Here is a 14,154-nt window from a genome sequence, read left to right as displayed (position 1 = left end):
AGGCATGAGCATTTTTCTTTGATCAGCCCTGCGGAGGTAGCAGGGTTAGAGATCTGTACCCAGGCCTGTGCCATTTACACTCCCGTGTATAGAGATTGATCGGCTGCAGTTAATTGGGTTTTATCTCCCTCTTGAGGTTGTCGACTTTGCTGCTTTGCATCCATCTGTAAAGTCTATATACTCCATGCGCTGGGACAAATTTGTATCCTGGTGTGTGGTGGATATCCCACAACACAGCCGTATTGCAAGCCATACTGTCGGATTTTTTTGTTTGTTTTATATTTTGCTCCAGCATGACCTTTTTGTGTTTTTTTTTGTTGTTAAATTGTAGTTATTTATTTTGCGTTTAAAGTTTTTAAAAGGTTTAACCCATATTTTTTTCCAAAACAGTTTGATGCCACAATGGGTTTTTAGTCCTGACTTTACTCATTTGTTCATTTCAAGCTCATGCACATCTGCACTCTTCTCTTCTAACTATAAGGAGGGTATTCTTTACATTTACTCAAGCTTGTTGCGTGTGTGAACTCCAAGCGCTCTATGCAGCTACTTTACACCGCCTTTTTCCCTATATAAAGTGGTGATGAGCACCAGGTCAGTCTTTATAGGTTTCACTTGCACAGCATTTGAACTGTGCTTGCAAAAATCTCTTAAAATAAAAAAAATTCAAACTGACTCATGTCTTTGTTGCTTGCCCTGTCCCTACCACCCCCTACAACTCATTACCTCGTCTTTCCCAACCCCCCCCTCACTTGATAGTTGCTGGCCCCATCCCTCCCACCTACACCTGCAAGTTTGTTGCTTGCCCCACCCCTTCATCCTTGCTTTTTTCAGTCCCACCTCTCCCTCATCCTTCCTTTTTGTCAGCTAAAGAGCTTTGACGTAGCCAGCGCTGGCCACATCACAGTGCTTTTTTGTTGATTGCGCCTGTTTCTCCCTCTCATGTCGATTTTTGCCCCATCCATGACTGTTCACCTTATAACGCTATTATTTTCATTACCTTCAGGCATGTTGCCTAGCAGCCCACGGTGCTGTGCAACATATCTAAAAAGAAAATTGACAAAAATCAATAGATCTCACATATGTGAAATCTATTAGGTTTGTCAAAGCTCATTGCCAAAAGTTTGATTTCTTTTCACGTTGGGCAATCCATTACCAACGTTCTTTTGTCTGCCTCACACCTCAAGACAAATGGAGAATCCATTGGCTGGATCTCAGGAGAGCCTTGAAATTTTACATCTTTCGACGATCAGCATTTTGTTTGGTTTTTTTTTAGCAAAAAAAGCAATGGCAGCGCAGAAAAGGACTTTCTCAAGTTGGATAGTCTCTGCATTAAGACCTGTTGTGCACAAACCAAGAAGCAGTCTCCAGAAGCACGGAAGGCTAATTCCACTAGTGCCAACGCTGGGACTGCTGAATTGGTACTTATTGGCCCTTTATTTCTAAGGTTGCAACATGGGCATCAGTACAGATGTTCACAAAGCATTACAGCCTTGACAGCCTGATCCAATGGGTTCAACTGGAATTGCATTTAGCTCATTCGGTCATGCAGGACTATTTGGTTTTGGTCTGAGCCCATTCTGCAGACCCTCCACCATGGCAGGTTACTGCTTTGGTACTATTCTAAGAGTGAGCAATCTACTGTTATAAGTATTCCTCAGAAGATTAAGTTATTTACCTTCTGTAAAGTTCTTTCTGGTGGATACCCTATCAAATTGCAGATTCCATACTGCCATCCTGCATCCCAGTTCTGTGGAATGGAATCTTGTTCATCTGAAATGGCCCCAAATTAGACATCTGCACACTGCCTTCAGATTGGTTTTGTGCTGCACGTCAGAGGGTGAAGACAGAGTCAAGAAAGAAACGGAAATCAGCATGCAGCTACAGCTCCTCTCAGTAATTTCCAGGGCAGAATGGAGTCATCCATCGTGGAGTCCATGACGCAAACTGCCAGTGCACAGAACAACTGCTCTTAAAGCTTTCTTGATCCAGCCTGCCATCTTGGAATATCCTGAAGGTGAGGAATCTGCAGAGTATCAACCAGAAATAGCATTACCAAAGATAAGTAACCTGTTAATCATAATTGCAATTTTATCGCACCATAGATTTAGAAGATTATTTCAAAAAGTGTTCTGGAAACTAACACTTTCAACTGAAGATTTTAAGTGTAAAAACTTTCTCCAACTGACTTTTTATACTTTGGTATTCTTTAGAAGTACTCCAGAGAACCTGAAATGGGTTACAATTGCCCTAAGTAAATAAAATAAATATAAACATATATGTATATGATCAATGTGCCAGCAAGCGTAAGGGAATTTACGAAAGGGAGATTTAGAGATAAACTTCCTGTTGTAATTTGTAGGCCCCAGTATCAATAGCGATACACGGAAGAGGAATTCAAGCTACAGAGGACTCCCGTTTTCCTGAAAGCAATAACGCCTACCTGCTCTTATACACTGAACAAGAGAAACACTTATGTTAATTCTGCAGGGTAAGGAGAGAGGCAGAGCATGTGTATCCTCTCCTTTCCAACAGGAAAGCCGTACCTTCTCACCACTACTTCCCCAACATTGCTTTCAACTACAGAATTTCAACTTAGTTTCTTTAGGAGTGCTCCTAATGGAGGCTGGGTAAGTAACTAATCCTTTTATATAGGCCTATATCCTGTGCATGCTTTCTAAAGATTGTGGTATATATAAATTGACCTGTAGAGAAAATGTTAGTTTTGTGAACGCTTCGTAATGGTTTACTTCTCTTTTTGTACAGGATGGCTTGTGGGATGGTAATCTGTCGACCTATTTCGACATGAATATTTTCTTGGACACCATTCTTAAAACTGTTTTGGAAAATGCTGGAAAGAGAAGGATTTTGTTTTCGGCGTTTGATGCAGATATTTGCACAATGTAAGTTAATTTAAGTTAACTTAAACTCTAGAATATTATTGTCATGTTTTACACTGCATTTAAAGCAGGTATCCTCACTGCGGTCTGTACCTGCCGGGACGTAACACTAGGTCCCATGAAGGACATGAAACCTTTAAAACAGGTATGCTTGTTCATTGGGAAAGTGTTCTCTCCTGACTTTGATACTTTGTCTCTAAACCACTGCTAATGCAAACCAGCAGGGAAGATCTTCCTGTAATTAGCTAACACAGTCACTGAGGTGCACATTTGCTAGGAAATTTTCAAGACCAATCTTTACATGTTCAGATAGATATGATAGAATGTTTATATATGTTTGATGCTTGTGAGGTGTAGATCACATGCTTTGCATACTCCTGCCATCTAGTGTTGGGTCCGGATATTTGCAAGTTGTTTTTCTTTGAATAAGTTTTTCCAGTCACGAGGTAAGGTGACTCCTTCTTTCGTTGATAGTGCGCATGGTCATCGACTCCATTGTTGGATTGGTTTTTCCGCCATCTGGTTTGGACGTGTATTGTTGCGCTTCGCTTCGAAACTGTTTCTTCTGGTTCCCCTCAGTGCACAATCCACTCTACCTGTGTCAGCATTGTTTCAAACGTGTACCCCACTTCTTCGCGTTTCGTATCAATCGAGGAAAACCCTATTTCGATCGAAGATCTTCGGGGAGGCCTTCCGGCCTAACCGCGTCGGTCCACTTCTCAGTCGATGGAACGGACTCCATTGAAATTCTGCCCTTGCGGCCACGCCAAGTATCCGCACACCGACCCCCCCCCCCAGTGTGTAACTTGTGTTAGTCTCTGGAGCACAGCGTACAGGCTTGTGACACATGCAGATCGTTTTTATCGAAGAAAACGCTCCGTGATCGTCACTAAATGCAGAGTCAAAACATTGAATACACGCAGGAGATATTCGGCGAATAATGCGAGCACGAATTTGACGCACAGTGGGACGAGGAAGAACAAGAAGAACGTGTCTCCATTCCAGAATCGGACTCCGAGATGTAAGATGACTTGCCACAAGGTCAGCGTCTCGTGAGTACTGAGCGCCCCTTGACCCAAACTCCAACTCAGGCGAAAGAAAAGCCTTCTGTCCCTCCTCCGCTTCCGGACCACTGGCGGCACCAACAAGATGTTTCTGATGCCTCGCCCTCTGTCTCTGCACCTAAACACGTCACTAAGACTACCGGATCGAGTTCGAGACGGCCAAAGTCTGGCACCGAGCCGAAACTTTAATGCTCAAAGCCGAAAACCGCTTCGGAGCCGAAATCATTGACGCCAAAAACAAAGCCTCCTTCGTCACCAAAACCTTCCGCCCCAAAAAGTAATTCTATCCTGGCACCCAAATTCTCGGTGCCAAAATCTAAAACTATTTCCCCGAAGCTGCAAGATCCGAATTTCGATGCCCCAACACCCAATTCGGACCCAAAACAAAAGGAACTTTATATAACTCCACATACAGGACATGTTCTTACTAAATCACCTCAGAAACGGAAACCCGAGGCAGAGGATGCCCTTTACCATATTCCTTTGAAGAGGAACAATGTAGGTACTAAACCCTCCCCTCCTCCACCACGTTCCCTTACACCAACTTCTCTACCTTTGCAGCATTTACTGATAATACTAACTAACTCTCCACCACCACCTGATGATGATGGAGATGGGGGGACAATATTGTACCAATATACCCCTGGAAGGATTATAACACGGATTCACCTACAGACAACGACCCAGATCTTTACCCTGCAAAGCCTTCCCCTTCTGACGACAATGTAGGATATCTAGAATTACCAGCTAGAATGGCAGAATATCATAGGGTACAGTTACACAAGGAATCTCTAGAAAAGATTTCCTTCTTGAAATGCTTAGTAGCACACAAAAGGCTAGCCACATCCCACTATGCTTAAAGGTATGATGAGACATGCCGATGATATCTTTAACGATCCAGGGTGTGCTTGCATTCTCACCCCTAGAATTGATAACAAATATAAGCCTGCTCCCTCAGATCGTCTTTATTAAAGGACAGTTACCACTAGTCTCCTTGGTGGTCTCTAATGCCCGTAAACGGGCCAATTCACAGACTACAGGAGATGCTCCCCCTCCAGTCAGAGTCAAAACTATTAGACGCTTCCGGTAAATGAGTAGCCGCCAAGCAGCAAATCATTGGCACATTGCCAACACCCAGACCCTGCTATCCAAATATAACTGCTCCATCAGGATTCAAGCAAGCCGGGCCGACGAGGCTGAAATGCCAGAAACCGGTCCCCGGTAGCTTGTATCCTTTCTGGTGAAGAATTGGCTTGGTAGTTTGGTCTGCCCTGTTCCCATGATGCACTGGGCCAGGGACAGACTAATTTGCATATAGCCAGGTTCTGAGCTGGGATGGGGCAGTGAGCTAAATAACGGTGATGGATCAAGCCCTGATCTTTGGACTGGGTAAGAGTGGTCTGCTTAATTCAAACACTCTGTTCATCACCACCCCCTTTTCTGAATCATCCAGATATAATAGGGCACACTGGGACGAGATGGAGCAATTGCTACAACACCTCCCAGAAGATCACAAAGCAAAAGCCCAGGAGTTAGTCCAGGAAGGGAAATTCATATATAATTCCTCAATTAGATGTGCTTTAGATGTTGCAGACACCGCAGCTAGAGAGATCAACACTAGTGTTTTTAAGGAGACATGCATGGTTAAGGATATCTGAAAGAGACACGTTAGTGATAGATTCCTTACCTTAGAATATCCCCAGACGTCAGACTGGATCAGGAAAGTTTTTTCGTCAGCAGTACCCCTACGCGCCGGTGGGCCACCCATGCGCGCTGACGTCAGTTCTTTCTTTTTCTGCACCAGTAAGCGCAGATCCAGTTAGAGCACGTACCTTAGTCACTTTTTGACTACCTTATTGAGACTTTTGTCTCCTGTAAGTCTACTCTGGTGCACGTAGGGATGCCTGGTTTTAAGTCTTGTGGGCCTGCCGTTGCAATATGTCGGTGGCGGACCCCCAGGGCGTCTGTCTCTACTGCCTGGAGGTCGACCACGACTCTCGGTCCTGTATGGACTGTCTGGCCATGGCCCGAAGGCCTTGAGGGAGTGGCGCCGGAAGCTGCTTGAGGTCCGGCACTCGGCCCAGCTCCGTTCACAGTCCATGGGCTGCTCCAGAGAACTCTCACGGGGCCACCATCATCGCTCCTCTGGCTCCAAGTCTTCACCCTCTGATTCAGGTAAGAGACGACACAAAAAGAAGTCGAAGCGTTGCCGCTCTCTGATGTCCCCTTGTCGGTCCCTGGATACGGACGAGGGGGACAGGGGTTCTGCCCCTACAGCTCCATCAGAGCCCAGGAGTCTGGGGCCTACCCACCTTATCCGGGTCCGTCGGCAACTCCCGCATAGGTGCAAGAGTTTATTGCTACCATGGGCTGCCTGTTTAGGCCTCGGGCTCCAAATGACGTACCCTTGGGTCCCTTGTCAGGATACTGTCGAGCCTTCGGCGCCGCCGGCAGCTCCGGCCACAGTGCCGCAGAATCCTGCGCGCTATCTCCGGCATGGCACCACAAGGTCCCGCGCTGCTGGCTCCGCCTCAGGCGTCGCAGTGGATACCATTTGTTCCATCCCTGCCCCGGCTCCCGGACAATTTTGTCCCTACCTGGGATCTGCATTGTGACACGGCGCCGGTTCGGCCCTGTCTAGCGCTGTTTATTCCTACCCTGGTCCCTGCCGCCGCGGTCTGTACCACATACAGCGGTGGTGGTGGACGACTGGGAGGGGTCCTCGGACCCTTTTTCTTGTCAGTGTGACTGGGTGGACGACTTGGAGGAGGCCGGCGGCCTTGATGTCTCCTCTGACCCGGGGTTTGCCTCTCCCACCTACCATGGAGGAGGGCACTTCTTACACGGTGGTGCTCTGTCGGGCAGCTGAGGTCCTCAACCTTGATCTCCCTACAGTGGCCCTAAAAACGAATCTCCTCACTGAGGTGCTCCAGACGGCGTCCACTTCGTCGGAGCCCCTGCTGCCATTTAATGACGCCCTCACTGACGTCTTACTGGGCACTTGGTCACGATCTGCCACAGGGGCCCCTGTGGATAAGAACGTCGCCAGGCGTCATCGCCCGGCACCGGGTGACTCTTCCTTTCTGACCACTCATCCTACGCCCGAGAGCCTGGTCATCCAAGTCCTTGGGTCTCATCACCACGTGCCTGGCCACGTCTACCTTTCATTTCTTTCATGACCACGGAAGGGGCCCTCCTGCCCGCTCGTTCAGTTAGAAGCGTGTGAAAAACCAAGCTCAGCACAGCCGTGGAGGCCGCCGTGGCGGCACAGGGGGCCAGCGTGCGGGTCAGTCCACCTCCATTCCCGCAGCATCTGCCTCAAAGCCTTCCTAGTCCGAGCTTTGGGATTCACCCCACGCCAGTGGGCGGCAGGATGCAACATCAGCCTCCCCACTGTCGTTCTGTCACTTCCGACAGGTGGGTGCTGCAACTCGTCTGGAGGGGTTTCTCCCTCCCCTTCAAGTCTAACCCCCCAGCCATGCCACCTCAGTTCCACAGCATGTCGGGGGATCACTTCGCGCTTCACCAACAGGAAGTTATGGCCCTCTTGGCCAAGGGGGCCATCGTGCGCGTTCCTGGGCCAGAAGTAGGACGTGGTTGTTATTCCCTCTACTTTCTGGTCCCCAAGAAGGACAAAGGGGGCTTGCGCCCCATCTTGGACCTCAGGAATGTCAATCGCTTCCTCCGGAAGGAGAAGTTCAAGATGTTGACTCTGGCTCAGGTCTTGGCTGCCCTCGACCCTGGAGACTGGATTGTAGCATTGGTGTTGCAGGAAACATATTTTCACATTCCCGTCCTGCCGGCCCACCAGCGTTACCTGCGGTTCACGGTAGGCCAGGAGCATTTTCAGTTTGCCGTGCTCCCTTTCGGCCTTGCCAGCACCCCTCCGGTGGTCGCAGCTCACCTGCGCAGGTCAGAGGTGTCAGTCTTCCCCTACCTCGACGACTGGTTGTTGAAGGTGGGCTCACCCCAAGCAGTTGTCACCCACCTTCAGACTACGGTTGACCTGCATTTGCTGGGGTTACCATCAATGTGCCGAAGTCGCACCCGAGTCCCTCTCAGAAGCTCCCCTTCATCGGAGCGGTTCTGTATTCAAAGCAGTTTCGGGTTTATCCTCCAGAGCAGCGAGTCCGGGATACTCGGCTATGATTCCGATCTTTCGACCTCTATCCCGGGTTTCAGTCAGGATGACCCTCCGGCTCCTGGGCCTGATGGCCTCCTGCATCCTGCTTGTGCAACATGCTAGGTGGCATATGCGGGCTCTGCATTGGGACCTGAAGTTCCAGTGGGCCCAGCATCAGGACAACCTGTCCGATCACGTCCAGATCTCGGAGGGCACTGCACGACAATTGCAGTGGTGGCTCACGAATCGCAAATGGGACAACGGCAGATCCCTCTCCCTTCCCCAACCGGAGCACACAGTGGTGACAGATGCGTCCCTCCTGGGATGGGGAGGCCACTTGGGAGAGGCGGAGATCAGAGGCCTCTGGTCTCCAGCGGAATCCCGACTCCATATCAACCTTTTGGAGCTTCGGGCTATCCGTCTTGCACTGAAGGCATTCCTTCACTCTGTCCGGGGGAGTGTGGTGCAGGTGTTCAGACAGCACCACCGCCATGTGGTATTGCAACAAACAGGGCGAGGTGGGGTCGCGGACCCTATGTCAGGAGGCTCTGCACCTCTGGACATGGCTGGAACATCAAGGCATCACCTTGGTGGTTCAACACCTGGCAGGTTCTCTGAACGCCAGGGCAGACAAACTTAGCAGCCGGTGCTTGATGGATAACGAATGGCGTCTGAACTCGGAAGTGGCGCAAGGTCTCTTACTGCAGTGGGGACAGCCTTGGTTAGATCTATTCGCCACCGAAGAGAATGCTCAATGTCATCAGTTCTGCGCGTTGGAGTTTCAAAGGCAGCACTCGCTCAGCGACACTTTTCGCCGCGAGTGGAGCTGCGGTCTGTTGTATGCCTTTCCGCCTATACCACTTCTGCCCAGAGTGCTGAAGAAGATTCGGCGCAACCGGGCTCAAGTCATCCTTGTGGCTCCGGATTGGGCACGAAGGTACTGGTATCCCGAGCTACTCAACATGGCGATCAATCCCCCGATCCGATTGCCTCTTCGGGAGGCTCTTCTGTCGCAGCAGCAGGGGACGGTCCTCCACCCGAACCTGTCTAGCCTCTACCTCCATGCGTGGAGATTGAGCGGCGACAGTTGACAGCCTGCGTTTTTCCTCCCGAAGTCTGTGATGTCATTCTGGCAGCCAGGCTTCCTCCACTAAAACGGTATACGCCTGCAGGTAGAATAAGTTTGTGGCATGGTGCACAGCGAAGGCTGTGAATCCCCTTTCTGCCCCTCTTTCCGAGGTTCTTCTGTTCCTTCTTTCTTTGGCCCAGCAGGGCTCTGCTCTGGGCACTATCAAAGGTTATCTTTCGTCCATCTCTGCCTTTCTACAGCTTCCAGATCAGCCTTCTCTTTTTAAGTCCCCAGTTGTTAACTATTTCCTAACAGGCATTACACACACGTTTCCTCCTGTGAGGTTCATAATGCCTCAATAGGACTTGAACCTTGTCTTGACGTACCTGATGTGCGCTCCCTTTGAACCCCTTCATAACTGTCCTTTACGTCTTCTCACTCTCAAGACGGCTTTTCTGGTAGCTATCACCTCTGCCAGAAGAGTGAGTGAGCTCCAGGCTCTTTCTTCCAAACCTCCTTCCCTTACTGTTCTTCTGGACAAGGTGGTTTTACGGACCCGTCCTTCGTTCCTGCCAAAGGTTTTCACGCCCTTCCACATTGGGCCGACCATCACTTTGCCCACCTTCTTTCCGCCTCCGCATCCTTCTAAAGAGGTAGAGAGGCTCCACCGTCCTGACCCAAAACGTGCGCGCTCGTTCTATCTGATGCAAAAACAACAGTTGATGGACAGAATGCAGAACAATGTCTTACATTCACCCCAGTACAGAGATCTGGGCCTAAATCCATCGTTTTTTTGCTCCCCATGCCATTCCAGTTTGAACCCAGCCATATGCAAATCAGTCTTGACCCTGTGCCCCATGGGAACAGTCCAGCCCAAAGTGCAAAGCCAGGCTCTCCCTGGACTGGAAACAAGCATCCTAGGACCGGTTCGGGCTTTCAGCCCGTATCAGCCAGTAGAGCTTGATTCCAGTGTCATGGAGAGCACGGGACTCACGTCTGAGCATACCCGTCCCATTCGGGGTGACAAAAGCAAAAACAACTGTTGATGGACTGCATGCAGAACAATGTCATACATTCACCCTAGTACAGAGAGCTGGGCCTAAATCCATCGTTTTTTTTGCTCACCTTGCCATTCCAGTTTGAACCCAGCCATATGCAAATCAGTCTTGTCCCTGTGCCCCATGGGAACAGTCCAGCCCAAATTGCCAAGCCAGGTCCTCCCTGGACTGGAAACAAGCATCCTAGGACTGGTATCGGACTTTCAGCCCTCATCAGCCAGGATAGCTTGATTCCAGTGGCATGGAGAGCACGGGACTCACGTCTGAGCATACCTGTCCCACTCGGGGTGACACATGCAAAAACAGTTGATCTGAAGCGCACACAACAGTTCAGGGTGGATGACCAGCTCTTTGTTGGCTACTTGGGCGCCAAAAAAGTTAGGGCCGTGCACAAACGGACCATCTCTCAGTGGGTCGTTCTCTGCATCAAGGCCTGTTACTCGTTGGCTAAGAAGGAGCCTCCTGTGGGGCTTCAGGCCCATTCCACCAGGGCAACAGCAGCCTCTACTGCCTTGGGACGCAGCGTTCTCTTGCAGGACATTTGTCAGGCAGCTACGTGGGCCTCGCTGCACACGTTTACCAAGCATTACTGCCTTGACAATCAAGTCCGGAGAGACTGCTGCTTTGGCCGTTCTGTTCTCCATGACTTTCTGGTGTAATCTTGTTCACAGATCCACCATCAGGGTTGGTATTGCTGGGGTATCTATTCTAAGGTAAGGAATTTATCACTAACGTGTCTCTTTCAAATGCACAAGTTACTACTTGTGTAACGATATATCTATAAGAGACATTAGTTAGTGATAGATTCCTTACCGCCCCACCCATCCTCCCCGTTCTGCAAACTGATTTCTAGGGTTAAGGTCATCCCTTTCAGGGCCCTAGTTTCATGGCACCAGTGGTCTGTTTCTTGCATGGCTCTGCGTTCCTGGTGTGGAAAGTCGTGTACAGAACTGACGTCAGTGCACATGGGTGGTGCCTAATTAGTCTCCGTGAAGTCTTCTCGGCGCTTACGACGCCAGCGACAGACGCGGAGCCGCACAACGCCACCTACCGGCGTGTAGGGTTACTGCTGACGAAAAAACTTTGTGTCCAGTCTGACGCCTGGGGATATTCTAAGGTAAGGAATCTATCACTAACTAATGTCTCTTACAGATATATCATTACACAAGTAGTAACTTGTGCTTCTGGTTTAAAACCTGAAGTATAACAGTCTATTTTAAATACTCATTTTGACAAGGAACATCTCTACAGGCCCGAGGTGGATAAGTCATTAGAAAAAATTAAAAAAGGCACCGATGTAGTCAAGTCTATGGGAGCTCCTCAGTCTCCCTCTAATCGAGACTCCTTTCGTCGCTTTTCTCTACCGTGGAGGGTCGAAAACCATGTCCTCGGACAATACTGCCGCCTCTTAAAAAGGCAACAATACATATTCCTCTACAAGAGGCTTCTTTAGAGGAGGATACTGTGGCAACAACAACAAAGGTTGAGGCAGGGGTTCTACACCACGTAATTCCCCCTCCCCTAACAAGCAGTGACTTGCCTACACTTCCCCCCGATAATTTAACACCTGTCAGGGAGCGTCTTCTAACCCCATTTGGCAATCTATCACCACAGACAAATGGGTGATAGGAATTATCCAACATGGTTATTGCCTGGAGCTTAGCAACAATTCCACCACTTTCTCAGAAAATGTCACCAGAAGATTTATATCTACTTCTGCAAGAGGTCCAATCTCTCCTGACGAAAGGAGCCATATAACCTGTGCCATTACTACAGCAAGGAACAGGCGTGTACACCCTGTACTTTCTCATCCCCAATAGGTCTCTTTGAGACCTATTCTAGACCTCCGAGAACCAAACCTCTACATCTTTCAGAGCATTTCAACATAGTAACACTTCAACAAGTGCTCCCACTTCTACAGCAGGGTGATTTTATGTCTCCTCTAGACTTAAGGTGCATATTTCCACATTCCAATTCATCCCACTCATCCTAAATACCTCAGATTTATGATAAAAGTTCATCATTACCAATACAAAGTACTACCGTTTGGAGTCTGCTCCCAGGGTATTTACCAAATGTCTGGCAGTAGTTGCAGCACATCTGAGAAGACAACACATTCATGTCTTCCCATAACTGGATGACTGGAATCATCAAAGCCAGCACTTGCCAAACTTGTCTCCAACACACTCAAACCACTATTCACTTACTTCACCAACTAGGGTTTACAGTAAAGGTGTTGAAGTCTCATCTACAGCCGTTCCAACACACAAACGTATCTGGGAGCCACGATAGAGGCTCAGAAAGCTCTAGCCTCTCCAAATACAGCCAGGATTCACAGTAATCAGTCCCTTCTTACTCAATTTCAGCCCAACCAATCATTACCAGCAAAAGTATTCATGCAACTGCTAGGAATGATGGTGTCTTGCATTATGATTGTTCCCCACGAAAGACTTCACATGCTCCCCTTTCAAGACTGCACAACAAGTCAGTGGAACCAGTCACAGGGTCAGTTGACCGATCTACTGTTGGTAGATGGCCGCACCCATCGCTCTCTTCATTGGTGGAACCCACAATATGTATCCAATGGGCAGCCCTTTCTCGACCCTGTTCCACAGACAGTGCTAACAGCAGACTCATCGCTCACTGGTTTGGGTGCTCACCTACAAAGTCATCCTAACCAAGGATCATGGAGTCTAAAGAACAAGATCCTCCATATAAATCACCTCGAGCTACTGGCAGTGTTTGAAACGCCCCAAGCCTTTCAAACTCACCTAATTGACAAAACTGTCCTAGTCCGCACAGACAACATGACAGCTATGTACTAAATACAAAAACAGATGACACACACTGTCACACCTAGTACAAGCCATTTGAAAATGGGCCGTACACCACAAAATGTGGCTGTACACCACAAAATGTATCTCCTTGCAGAACATCGTTGAGGAGTAAACAATCAAATTAGACCTTCTCAGCAGATGGGGGCTGCAAATCCACAAGTGGGAACTTCATCCCCAGATTCTTCTTCCTTACTTTCAGGAACTGAGATTTCCTCACATAGACCTGTTTGCCACAGCTCAAAATGCAAAATGCCCAAGCTTTGACTCCAGGTTCCCACACCCGCCCTCCAAAGGCAATCCCCTATGGATGAACTGGTCAGGGATATTAGCCTACACTTTTCTGCCTCTCCCACCCATTCCGCTGGTAGTACGGAAGCTCGCACAATCATCCCTCAAACTCATTCTCATAGCTCCCACATGGGCATGTCAACCTTGGTTCAACACCCTGCTAGAGCTTTCTGTAGTTTCTCACCAAAAGCTGCATCTCAAACCCAGTCTCCTCACTCAGAGCCATGGAGAAATAAGGCATCCAAATCCGGAGGAACTCAACCTAGCGATTTGACGTTTGAAGTCCTAGAGTTTGGTTATTTACAATTACCACCAGACTGTATGAATATCCTAAAGGAGGATAGGAAACCTCCTACTAGGGCATGTTATGCAGCAAAGTGGAAACAATTTGTTATATACTGTAACAATAACAATAACAATCCCCTTCCCTTGATGCTTCAGTGCAAAACATCAACTGTTATCTCTTACACTTGCAGCAATCTGGATTAGTTTACACATCCATTTGATTGCATTTAGCAGCAGTAGCTGCATACTTAAAAAACAGACAACACTTATCTTTATTCAGAGTACCAGTGATTCAAGCATTTATGGAAGGACCAAAAAGAGTAACAGAGAGCTCCACCTATACTAGTATGGAATTTGAACATAGTCCTTACGAGCCTAATGGGTCCACCTTTTGAACCAAAGCACAAGTGTCAACTACAATTTCTCTCATGTAAGGTTGCTGTTCTTATTGTAATCACTTCCTTAAGGATATTTGGTGAACTCAAGGCACTAACTATACAAGAGCCTTTCTTTCAACTTCACAAAGAATAAGT

General features: G+C 48.3%; 1 protein-coding gene across 3 annotated transcripts in view; it reads left to right on the top strand.

Annotated features, from left to right (window-relative positions):
* GPCPD1 (glycerophosphocholine phosphodiesterase 1) overlaps nucleotides 1-14,154 on the top strand; it is a 733,645-nt gene that overhangs the window by 614,590 nt on the left and 104,901 nt on the right. For all 3 annotated transcript variants that reach the window (XM_078649507.1, XM_078649508.1, XM_078649506.1), the window contains one exon: nucleotides 2,764-2,900. In XM_078649507.1, the coding sequence (XP_078505633.1) occupies nucleotides 2,764-2,900 (137 nt within the window). The remainder of the gene's footprint in view (nucleotides 1-2,763; nucleotides 2,901-14,154) is intronic.

Source organism: Lissotriton helveticus, chromosome 6, assembly GCF_964261635.1.
Source record: "Lissotriton helveticus chromosome 6, aLisHel1.1, whole genome shotgun sequence".
NCBI classification, from domain to species: domain Eukaryota; kingdom Metazoa; phylum Chordata; class Amphibia; order Caudata; family Salamandridae; genus Lissotriton; species Lissotriton helveticus.
The sequence above is the reverse complement of the archived record's forward strand: the minus strand, read 5'-3'. Positions and strand labels throughout refer to the sequence as shown.